Source organism: Chroicocephalus ridibundus, chromosome 10, assembly GCF_963924245.1.
Source record: "Chroicocephalus ridibundus chromosome 10, bChrRid1.1, whole genome shotgun sequence".
In the NCBI taxonomy this organism is placed as follows: domain Eukaryota; kingdom Metazoa; phylum Chordata; class Aves; order Charadriiformes; family Laridae; genus Chroicocephalus; species Chroicocephalus ridibundus.
Window position 1 is genome coordinate 6,854,906 of NC_086293.1, and position 12,242 is coordinate 6,867,147.

Genomic DNA, 12,242 nt, shown 5'->3' on the forward strand with positions numbered 1-12,242 from the left:
CGTGGGCTGATGCGTGTTTCTTTCCGTGCCCGTTGGCAGTAGCTGAAGTGCCAGGTCAGCGGGTTTCCACAGCTTTCGGAAGCATAGGAATTGTCGCTTGATTAAGAGAGCTTAGACATAGGCCTAAGAATTAATTTATTTACTCCTGTCAATTGCTTTGCTCTGACAAATAATTAAAGTAACAAACTCGGTAACTGAGGAAGAAGTTGGAAGAAGGTATCAAATAAATACAAGTCAAGATTTGCAGGCAACAGAGGAGGAAGGTAAGACTTTATTGATTTTACCTGGTCATTGGTGTTTTAAGATCTGATTTGCTCCGAAAGCTACACTCTTCTTATAGTGTCTTCCAAATGCTGATGCTTTTTTGAGAAAGCTGAAAACCAACAGCACGATGCTGCTTTCTGAAGGATAAGGACAAAATTAATTACTACTTTGTGGTTTAGGATTGTGTATTCAAATGTTCACGTCTCACTGGATGCTCTTGGGCGGTAACCACGTCTGTCTCCTCCGCCAGGTGGAAGGAGCGTTTTCCGTGTATTTAGCTCTACCGTGTACTTCTGTTTGTGTGGGAGGTAATTCCGTCTGTTTGTTCTAGAACTTTTAGGCTGTGTTTTGGACAAAATTCTTTAATACCCCCATCTCCCTGTAGCGCAAGGATGGCCCAGACCATGGTGCTTGAGCAAACCCATCTGTTTGCCGTTGGCCAGCTGGCCCTCGGGCACAGTAGTTCAGCGAGGAGGTCCCTGAGCCGTATGGCCCGCTGTTACTCCAGAGCAAAGCAGGTAAGTGCAGTGAGCAAACCTTCCTGCGAGCAACAATTACTACTTCTTATAATTTATTACAACTTCTTGCCCTCCCCCTACCCAGAGCTGCTGGCAACCACAAGCTTTTTGCTTGGGTACAAGCATCCAGCACTTTCTGATGAGAAATGGCAAAGCAGAAGTGAAGTACTTGAAGGAAAAAAAACACACCAACTCGCAGAGTAGCACGTGTCCCTCCTCTCGGGGGGGGTCGTGTAAGGGCCTGCGCCGGTATCCAGGCAAACCCGCTCTGTTTGGAAATGCCAACTGTGTTCTGAGTGGTCCAGCCGCGATCTGCTGTGCGCTTCGATGACATCCAAGTCAGTGGATGTCTTCTATTGAATTCCAACAATTACTTGAATTCTAACAATAAGCTAGAGCTGGTTTTAGAAGGAGAACAAAGGCGGCACTGTATTTTTTTGAGTCTTTATGGAGGGGTGGGTGGGTGGGTGATACCTTTCTCCTGCTCTTGCAGCAGGATTAAGTGTGAAACTACCCAGAAGCTACAGGGTGCTCCCGAGAGGTCGGTAGCATTTGTATAACTGTTGGACAAACTGATCGGGGCTTAAAAACTAGTATTTTTTACTGTAGTTTAAAGACAACTGGAGTTTATATATTCTAGAAAAAAAAGTATCACAAAGACACGAATGAAAGTTTAATGTAACTTTCTTTTAATTGAAGACAAATAAAAGAACCAAGGGCTCAAACACGTTTTTTAAAAAGACATCTTCTGTTTCCCAATGTCTTCTCTCGAGCAAAATATACAGCATATACATATATAACTACATTCAAGTACCAAACAGAATTTACATTTTCCCAAATAGAGAAAATAATGCACATGATTCACATACCTTAAACCCAACCATGCATAAAAGAACACTGCCAATAAATCAGCAGTTGGACATAATTAATCACACTACCGTGTATTATTCTGAAGTATCGACAACACCGTTGGAACACGTAACACTTAGCACTTGGGAGTTTTCGGTTTATAACATTTAACCCTGCTTTAAAGTCCGTTTCTGTTTAGGAGACTTACTTTTCTAAGATCTGTTCAAATTTAGGGTTAATAAAAGAAAATCCATCAAATGCAGACTGATCCATGGACTCGATCAGGTTTTTGTCGCTGTAAGACAATTTTGGCTTCTCGCTCAGAAATTCTCTGTCAAAGTTGTTGTAGTCGCTTGCTGATTTCTGCGTTAAACAGAGAGAAGACGGTTTGAGACAAGCTTTGTCACTTCTTCCAGAATAAATGGCTTAAACACGAAAGGTTAGAAAGTTACTTCTTGAGCGCTCTCCCTCCTCCCCTTTAAAGAAAAATCTCCTTTTTGTGTATTTTAACAACAGTATAAGATTATAATTGGGCAGTTGCTTATTGTTAGTAGAAAACAAATAGCGCCAGATCATGTTGGAGAAGAACCAGCTGTATTTGCGATAACGTTTCCTGGAATTATCCAAAGATTCTCTATTGACAAAAGCAATGCAGCACTTAAATATTAAGCCCAGCATTTCTAGCCATTAACCAAAACTTTCAAATTCCTGAAAGCGTTTTGCGGTCGGTACTTGTTCAGAGGAAAAAGCGATGCCTTGTTGCAGCTGCTTTGTGTGTGGATAAAATATTTGTGCATGTTTTGTAAAAATTGACGTTACTGAAGGCCATGTCTTACATTCTGAACCTCCAGAGGTTACTGTCTGTAGGATCCCTGTGTTTCCAGAGTTCCCACTTCTACGGGAACATGCAACGTGAAGTTTTCTGGTTTCGCCCAGGAGAGCTCTCCTCCCTCGAGTGTGTAAGTACACGTTAAAGAGACTTGAGATCATTTTACCTGTACCGGTAACAGGGTGGAGGGAAACTGGTTTGGATTTTTAACCAAGTGAGATGAAATAGCAGCATCCCACGGTGATACAGACTGAGAGTAACGCAGTCTGTTCTTGAGGGGTTTTTTCAGGTAACGTGAGGCCGAGCAGTACAGAGAATGCATCTTTTTGCCCACTTGCAGACTGACGGCTGAGTTTGGAACACTCTTAGTTAATGCTCGTCGAGGATGCCTGTGGGCAGTGACCGCCTGAGTTAGCCCCAAGTTATGGGTCCTTTTCCCACATGGACTTCCAGAAGACAAGAAGGCAAGAAGCTATCAACATTTCCAACATTGGGGCATATAAAACATTGTATTTTTCCAACGTTCTAAAGACTTAAGAAGAATGGCTATCAGAACTATTAGTTGATTTTAATGAAGATTGTAGTAGTAAAGAGGCTCCCTGAGAGAGGGTAGGAAGACAGTCTTAATAAGATGATTTCAGGGTAGTCGGAGGCATATAGTTCACCTTCTTATACCTGAACCATCCAAGAACAATGGGGTTTGAGATACGTAACTCTCTCGTTTATAAAACGTGAGGAGAAACTTGCAGTGGGATAGTTCGAGAAATGACACCTCACCCCCAGGTTGCCATTTGCAGCGCTGCTGCGGAACAAAGAAGAACCCACGTACCACTTTGGGCCTGAAAGGAGGGTCCACCTCCCTCTTCTCTAGCGCCGCCCAGTTGATGGTTTTGAAGAAAGGGTGGTCTCTGATACTCCCAGTGACCCCAAGTCGTCTTGTTGGATCCCTTTCAAATAGCTGCAAGAGAAGAGAACCCGGTAAAGCCTTACGTCTGCTCAAAAGGTAGGTGGCACTGGAAGAACGATGGACATACTGCTAAAAGAACAAACGTTGCTAACAGTAAACAGACCATTAGCAATTAAGCTGGCCTGAACTTTCCATCTGTAAAAGGAATTTGCTTGCTGATAACCGGCTCCTTTTAAAAGCCTAGATTTGTCCCTCCCTGGACAAATACGGTACTGCGACTCATTGAATAGCAGTCCTACCTTTTCTAAGATATCTTTTGATTCCTTGGTGATCCAGCGTGGGTAGTGAGGGGTGTCTACTCGGATTGACTCAAACAATTCATCTTCGTCATCCCCATGGAAAGGGGATTGCCCGATAAGCATCTCGTACAGCAGGACCCCAAACGACCACCAGTCCACCGAGAACGTGTACCTCAAACCTAGCAGGATCTTGTTCCACAGAAGCGCAGAGGAAGAAATACAAGTAATTAGTAAAAGGCAGCAATATATACCAAAAAAACAGGAGAGGGATTTTAAGAGAGAATCTTTAATAACTGGGATATTTAAGGGGGGGTGTGACAAATTGTTGACACTGATGCACATCTGTAGTTTTATCCTTGGCTGCTGTGCGTGGAAACGTGCACAGGTCATGGAGGGGTCTTTGCTCTCATTCAGAAATTTTCTCCATCAACTTCTAAATAACCATGGTTTTTTAAACTTGCAGCCTTCTCTACCTTCTATAGAGAACTCAGATTTAATGCTTTTTTTCTGTGCTAATTAGACTTTTAGCTATTACTATTTACATTTCTGAACTGTTAGGCTACAAAGGGAGATTTAACCACAGTGGCTGCTCTAACATCAGTGTATTAAACCCGTCCCTGCGGCACGCGGCAGTGAGATACTGACCTCGGGAGCGATGTAGTCTGGGGTCCCGCAGAAAGTGCTCGCCTTGTTCTCGCCAACAACGTTTTCTTTGCACATTCCAAAATCAGCTATTTTGATGTGGCCTTCTTTATCAAGCATCACATTGTCCAGTTTTAGGTCTCTGCAAAAAGTGTTTTAAAAAAAAAAAAAAGTTAGGTTCTAAAGCCAAGGGAGTCATTTTTGTGTTCAGATGGATGCAGCTTCTTCCCTGATAAACGCCTACCCTACACCATACAAAGAGGCTTTTCAAGAAAATTATCATCCATCAACACAATACATACAAAACAGTACTCCTGTCCTTGAAGGCGGTAGGGAGAAGGGAAGAATTCTCACTTGTCAGAGTAAATAAGAGGCTGAGGCGTATTTCTAGTGCGTGACCTTACAGTCCTCAATGTTTGCTTGCAGATCCACAAGCAGAGCCGGTGCTTCTGTTGCTCCCGGAAGGAGGCGCCAGTTAATGCCCCACCAGCTGACACGGCGGTGCCGCACCGACTCCGTCGCTCAAAAGAAGGTTTGTTGGCAGGAGCGTGAACGTTTGAAGCGTGCCCAGCTTTTAATACTACCTGTGGCTTGTTCCTGGTTACAGCACGAGAAGGTTCATATGTTGTGGGCACGGTCTGTGAAGTCTCCTATTCACGTCTATTTTCACAATAACGCTATTCAATCAAGTAAAAGCTTTTTAACAGCAGTTTCCAAAAGCTACATTCCCTCCCTTTGGCCGGGATGCATTTTTTTGTCCATCTGGCTGCAAAAGCACATACCGAGGAGGGCAGGCTGAAGAGAAACTGAACAGCCCTTCTGCTTACCAAGAAAGACTTGACTAGAGCAGCTAATTTTAGGTGAGAACAGGGCAGTCTCTTCTCCTTGGTGCCTTAAGTTCCCAGTATCAGCTACTTGCACTGCTCAGACCGTGAGCTGCAGCTCAAACCAAAAGTCCCTGAATCTAATGCAACGCACCATAAATCCTTCCCTGTTTGGACATCAGCTGCTGTTCACCCGAGTAAATCGAATGTATTTGAGATGGGGAAAACTCCTGGTAACTTTGGGCACTGCACTTCCCTACCTACAGCAAGTTCTAAAATCTGTAAGGATGTGCGCTTACGTGCAAGGCCTACCTAAAACTGCTCCAAGTCAGGGTCTGGGATTATACTGGTAAGCGTTCTGGGGGAGAGCGGGGAGGAAAAGAAAGTACCTTTGGTTTTGCTGGTGTCCTGTTAGAAAATGGTATTGCTTCTCTAAAAATATTTCACCCTATGAAATCTCCCTCCAGGAACATTCGAATTTAACGTAGGGAAATTTAACAGTGAGCCTAAACTTGTCTAGAAAATCTGGGATGGAAGGATTTTGTGCTGATGACAACGGAGCCTGGAGTTCGGTCCTTTCCTGTACAAAAACCTGCGGGCGGCAGTGGGAATACAGTTGGGTGCATGAACCTTCCTGGGTTATGGCTGTCTTCTCCGAGAGGCAGACGGGCTCGTAACAATCACCTTTCTTCCCCAGGGAGGATCCCTGTAATGTTTATCCTCTTAAGAAACACTTTTTTTACTAGTCTCTCACTTCAGCAAATTGCCTTGAAGGATGGATGCTCCAGCAGAGGTTTCCTGACAACAGCAGCTGTTTGGGGGCGTGTTTACCTACGGCCTTGCGTAACTGGCTCTCAAGAACAACAGCCGTTGTTCTCTGCACCCGTGTGTGACAGAGGTAAGAGCAACCTGAGCAAGCAGTTACCAACTGGTGCTTTGGGGTGAAAAGGCTGGAGAAAGGAAACTGAGGCAGAAACTACATTAAAATAAACTTCTGATGGCTTGTAGCCTGGGTATTTAGCAGCTGATCGGGATCTGGCCCCTGATGTTTCAACCTGGTGAGGCAGAGGCATCAATATCCTGGTTTCCATGGGAGGGAAAACCAGACAACTTTCACCTCGGTGGTTTTCACAAGGCCAGGAGAATTGATAGCCTCAAGGACCCTCTCCCTTGCCTCCAAAATAAACAGAGTCATGATTTGAAGGAGTGTTTAAAAATAACTGAAACAAACCCGCTTTTGTGTAACACAAATAACATTCCATCATTCTAGTTGCCAAGGAAGAAAACCACACAGATATAGATTCATCTCCGGCATGTTAATGCCCTTGGAAGAGCTGTCTGACAGTTTTTACTCGCTACATCAATCCGCAATTCAAAGACGCATGAAGTGCTAAGACAATTCACAGGTCCCGCGCTGGAGGTAGCTGGTACTCACCTATAAATAATGCCTTTGCTGTGAAGAAACTGTAGCCCACATAAAATTTCAGCTCCATAAAACCTGAAAAGACCAAAACGTCTTTTAATCTGTCTTGCTCAGTGAAAACGGAGTCAATGCAACTGGCCGGAAGAGCTGCCGTATGTGTCGCTTCATGGAGTGAGAAGTACCGTACACTTCTTTAAATACTAATATACCTGTGTTTCTATAGCTGGATGCTGTGAAGTGCAAGTTAATCCCTTCCCCACACGTGTAGTATCTAATGCCAAACAGCAGAGGGGACACGACAGCAACTTGCCTTAATGCTTCAATCCACTTCTATTTGGGAACAATGTCCCTTTTCTACTCTTTAATAGCCTTTGTACATTTTTAGTGATACACACATCACACATGGCTTTTGAAAGACAGGCTCTGGGAGCTCCGTACTGGCAGGATTGCTTTCGGAGGGACTGGGCGCTAACGGCAGAGTTAGAGCTCACCTAGCTCCCCCCGCACCTGCCCAGCCGCATCTCTTCAGGGGCATTCTCCTCCAAAAAGGAGGCGATAATCCAGAGCACATGAAGGAAGATGCTGAAAGAATGCTTTCCCCCACCCCCAAAATGTGTTAAAAGCTTTTTTCTTTTTTCTCTTTTTTTTTTTTAATTGAACAGATATAAAATTATTTCCACTTCTGCATAGCAGAACGAACGTGGGCCCAAGACTTCAGGAACAGGTACAGAGGCTGCCAAATACACAGACTTTTGCAGGAATGGAGGTAAGCTGGAGGGGCTTTGTCCAGTTTGTTGCTGGGGAGAGTGGGAAGGGAGCTGGCCCTGACCTATAAAACTGGCTGCTGCCAGCCATGATTTACGCCAGAGCCCTTGATCTGATCCCGTCCAGTCAGTGTCCCGTGGTACTGCGCGCAGCGACACGCGGGATTTTCCAGCCTGGTCATACAATCGCACCGCTGCTGACGGGCGGCTCCACTACCCTGCGCTCTTACTTCTGAGGTCTTGCGCGCTCCCCTTCAATGGTACAATTAAAACCCTCCTGCTTTAGGGTGAGAGAGGTAGAAACTGACCTAAAACTAAAAAATGATGACAGGTAAAGTGACAACGATATTTTTGCATCTCTTACGCCTTCAGCTGCAGTGATCTTTAAGCCGTAGGTAACTGACACAATTGCACGTGCTAAACAAAGTGCTTACCCATTGTGTTAGTATCTTGTGGAATGCGCAGGTTTTCCCGCTGTACTGTCATGTCAATTTAGCAATACTAGTAAATAATACAAGCATTGGGTTTTTTTCCCCATGCTGTTTTCCAATTTTTCCATCAAAATACTGCCCTAAGAGACACCGAAGCTGTACCTTTTCCTTTTCATTGCTGGCTTGTGTTGCAGTTTACTTTTAGCATCTCTAGGTAGAACCATCCCATGAAGTAAAACATCACACACGTAAATTAAGAAACTCCAGCTCCACGCATCATTAAGTGAGCTTCTTCACTGGATTAAACAGTGCCTAGAAATACCTCTTCACTCCTCAGCCACTGAAACTTGGGTGAGAGGCTGCAGGTAAGTGGTGCAGAACTAGAGACTAAAATGATTCACGGAGATGGGGCCTGATGGGGTGCGGACTTACGTTGCTCTGTAGAGATCGAAACGCCCCTTGTCTTGTATGTGGAACATCAGGTCTCCCCCATTCAGGAACTCCATAACGAAGAACAGATGATCCTGTTTGCAAGTGACCAGAGAATGGAAAAATTACTGTGCTATTGCAACCGTGTATGATGTGGCGATGCAGCTGCTGGGGACCAAGCAGCCACTTTTCCTCCTCTCCTGAATATTCCTGTTTCATGCACCCTTAAGAGTGTGAGGGTCCTACAGATTTGAGTAGTCTGGTCTTGTATTGCAAAGCTAAATCGCTGATTTTGTATTCTATGGAGTTCTAGGCTTCATAAAAATATATGTTTAAACAGACTTACTGACTTCTACCTCTGTCAGTCTTTCCCCCCCCCCCTCACTGAGGGTAAAGTTAAGATCAAGGACTTAAATTAAACTGCCTCTTATCTCGTTCCAGATTGCATAGATGTTTTCCTGATCTCATTCTGTTCTCATCAATGTACGTGGGGGTCATACTCCTATTTACTTTCCACACGGCCTGTGAACTACTGCACAGAGCACAAGAAAAGGAAATTTAATCCTTGCATCACTAAGTTACTTTGACTTGACTGCCAGTAACAGCATCCATTAAGAGGCCAAATTTGTTGTGTTGCTGTTGCCATTGGGCTTTTTCCTACCTTTGTCTGAAACGTGCAGTAAAGATGTGTGAGAAAGGGATTTTCCCATGCAAGCGCGAGAACCCGCTTTTCCACCATGGTACATTCCACGTCATCATCAATTAGCACCACGTCTTTTTTCAGAGCTTTGATAGCAAAGAATTCATTCTTCCCTTTCAGCTCAGCAAGCAGAACCTACAAAAAATAAGAGATGACAGCACGTGGAGGAAAGACTGTTGCTGATGGTATCAGTAAGGGAAAGTCAGAGGTGTTTATAGCAGGTGCAATGACAATTAGAAAGGATTTAAATGGAAAAGACGGGTGAGATTTGGGCAGGCGAAGTTGCTGGGCACAGAGGTGAGGAGATAGGGCTCAAGGACCAGGTAACACTGGCACAGCAGCTTCCAGGACCGTTTTTCTGTCGATGTCTTGTGAGTGTATGAAAAGAAGATGTGGAAAGGCTCTTCCTTCGTTAGAGCTGTATTTTCACAGACACGAGGGGACAGACAGCGTGGGTAGAAGTGACGCTGCTCTCCCACACCCGCCCGGCCATTGCGCTGGAGCATTATCAGGCTGTTGCTACACAGAGCATAAAATATCCTTTTGCACTGCGGTGCATAAAGGGCAATTCCTCTGCCTTGATCCTAAATAACAGAAAAAACATTGTGCATTATGAACACTTTTGAGTTTAGACAAGGCTCCAGTGATGAATTTGTCGTGTCTTTGACAAAGATGGCTGTATTCAATTCTGTTAAAAGATTATCTACCCAAGACCTTTCTGGTTAACGGAAATAGCCCATCACATGGCAGGGATCAAAGCAAAGCAGTCACCTCAAGCTCCGTAAGTTTGGTACGTACCTTTCCAAAACTTCCTTTCCCTAGTACTTTATGGAAGACAAAGCTGTCTATGTTGAATTTTCTCCTGCTTGCAATTCGTGACGCTGTCTTGGCTGTGCTTCCCTCCCAGAGTTTATCGTACTCGCTGCTATCTGCTAATGGAAAGAGGGAGTTTAAAGTTCAATAGATGCAGAAATACTGCGTGACTCAGATCGCCCACTAAGAATTAAGGACTGCCATGCTATTTCAGTGCATCTGCTGCTGGAATACTGGTGAATCTAAACATAAGGGTCAAATCCTGAAGTTTATAACAAAGTTTAAATTACGTGAGCACACTTGGAAGTGTTGGATTTGAATTGAATCTGTGATTGTTTCTAATGCTGGGCTTAAGCAATACTTAAGACAGGCATTATAAAAATCAAAGGCGCTAACTTTCCCCTAATTTCCCAAGAATCAGAGCAGAATTTGTAGAAAAACATACTTTTCAAGGGCTGCCTGTCGACAAATTATTTTTCTTCTTTTAAAAGAACAGGCTAGTTCCTCAGCCTATGCAGAGAGGCTGTAAAAAGATCTTCTTTATGCTCAAATGCTGGCTAAACAGCACGATCATGCAGGTTAATCCTGGTTATATCCTAAAATTAATAACCGTACTTTTTTTTTTTTGACCTCCACTGCATGGATCTGCTGGGTCACTATCGAGACACTGACGATAACCGTGAGATGATGCTGCGTGCGCCCCACAAGCTGCCCCGCATCTGCAGCAACCCAGGGAGGAATCACAGCAGCTGCACCCTGAATTACTATTGAACCAAACCACCTTTGCAAGAGTTTTTTGGGTGGGTTTTTTTTTTTTTCCCCCCCTCTGTTCTGGCAAACCAGAACAAGTATGATAAAGTATATCAACATAATTTTCTTACTCGGCATTTCAAGAGAATTAGTCCAACACGTGGATGAATATACAAAATCCCGTACCACCCATTATCTCTTACTGAGCCTGGTGATTCCCCTCTGGTAAAATGTTCCTTCTACTGTTGCATTTAGTTTTGCATAAATCATCATAGGTTAGCAGTTACGAACATAAGGCTTATACAATGCTAGAACTCTTCAGCAATTGTAAAAAACAAAACAAAACAACTAAACTTTACTCTGAAGCTGTACAGATAGGATTCCGGGTACTACTTAAAACTATTTCAGCCATTTAATCTCAAGTAGTGTGTTGGCTATTCACACCCTAAAATAGAGAGCACTTGTCATTGGTTCCAAATTGGTTGGTGAACAAATCAAGATAATTAGCAATGTGCCTGACATTTCAGTTGCAGGAGGGAGGGAAGCGTGTTGTACGCGCGTGGCTGGTTAGGGAAGCATCCTCCAGCTCCGTCACGGGGAACTGGGCGGCAGTGAGCAAATCAAGCATTTTGCAGCAAGGTGGGTGTGCTCAGGGACTCGAACCTGCTGGCAGTTGTCAAAAGTTATCTAAGCATTTTGCGTGGCTGGGAGAAGGTAAAAAGAAATACATGCCTTTTTTTTTTAACAGTGCTTATTAAAAAAACAAACAACAAACCAACAAAAGAAATTGTCTAACATAAGGCAAGAATGAATAACTACTTAAATTGTTAAGTTTGTGTAGTCCGGTAGGTAAATGGCTAAATTAAAACATTGTAGTTTTTCTCACCTGTCGTATCTCCCCCTGGACCTCTAGGTTTCTTATCAAAATCTTGATAAATACCAACACTTTCTACAGATCCAGAATCGGACCTTCGTGTAGATTTCTGTGGAGGAAGGGAACATTTGAAATTACACGTGCATTATTACTTTAGAAATACTTATAACTATAGCTGTTAAATGTAACATGACAGGAGGCCAGACTTTTCTTTTTTATTATTAACTCCAGTACGTATCTTTAGCATACCTGGCTAACTTGATTTAAAGCTTCAGCTAGCAACTTCTGGTTTATTCCACATAAGTTTGCCACCTTCTTCTGGCATTTGTGATGTACATTCATCCCACATTCTAAAAGAAATGTAAGGATGGTTATAAAAGCATCAGAAAAATACTGTCTGACATTACACCAAGAAGGGCTGTTTCTATGAGCAGTTCAGAAACCTTGTTATAAGACCAGATTGGACGTGGATCTATCATTGTTAATAAAAAATTACAGTTTTAATATTTACCTCAGTGAAGGCTACAAAAATTGTTCAAAAGGAGAAAAATCCAATCATTATTACTTTATTGTCAAAATCTGTTACAATAAAGATCATCTCACCTTTTTGTGGGGGAGTTCTAAAACAGTAAACACTTTCAACACACTTTTACGCGCTACCGTGAGTCAGACTCACCAAATTCCAGCTATTCCCAAAGTAGTAATTTTGATGATACTCAAGATTACACCTCCACAGCACGTTCCGTGACTCCATGAGAAGCTCGCCTTGGCTGAGCTCTCACACGAGCCAAGTGCCCGGTTGTCTCTCTTGAGTGCAAAAGCTTTTTCAACCACGTGTGCATGAGATGAACCCCGTTCTATACAATGCACATCTAGAAACGCACTGTGTGTAGCCATAGCTCATCTCTAGTGGGCGTCTGAACACG

General features: G+C 43.5%; 1 protein-coding gene across 3 annotated transcripts in view; it reads right to left on the minus strand.

Annotated features, from left to right (window-relative positions):
• Window positions 1–1,350: 1,350 nt before the first annotated feature.
• The window catches only part of PRKCD (protein kinase C delta), a 65,613-nt gene continuing 54,721 nt past the window's right edge, over window positions 1,351–12,242 (minus strand). For 2 of the 3 annotated variants that reach the window (XM_063348022.1, XM_063348021.1), the window contains exons 9-18: window positions 11,566–11,666; window positions 11,329–11,425; window positions 9,678–9,811; window positions 8,841–9,014; window positions 8,183–8,274; window positions 6,568–6,630; window positions 4,312–4,450; window positions 3,667–3,855; window positions 3,290–3,418; window positions 1,351–1,994 (exon numbers count right to left, since the gene is read on the minus strand). In XM_063348022.1, the coding sequence (XP_063204092.1) occupies window positions 1,836–1,994; window positions 3,290–3,418; window positions 3,667–3,855; window positions 4,312–4,450; window positions 6,568–6,630; window positions 8,183–8,274; window positions 8,841–9,014; window positions 9,678–9,811; window positions 11,329–11,425; window positions 11,566–11,666 (1,277 nt within the window). In that variant the 3' untranslated portion in view covers window positions 1,351–1,835. The remainder of the gene's footprint in view (window positions 1,995–3,289; window positions 3,419–3,666; window positions 3,856–4,311; window positions 4,451–6,567; window positions 6,631–8,182; window positions 8,275–8,840; window positions 9,015–9,677; window positions 9,812–11,328; window positions 11,426–11,565; window positions 11,667–12,242) is intronic. The other variant, XM_063348023.1, reaches the window with a different exon arrangement.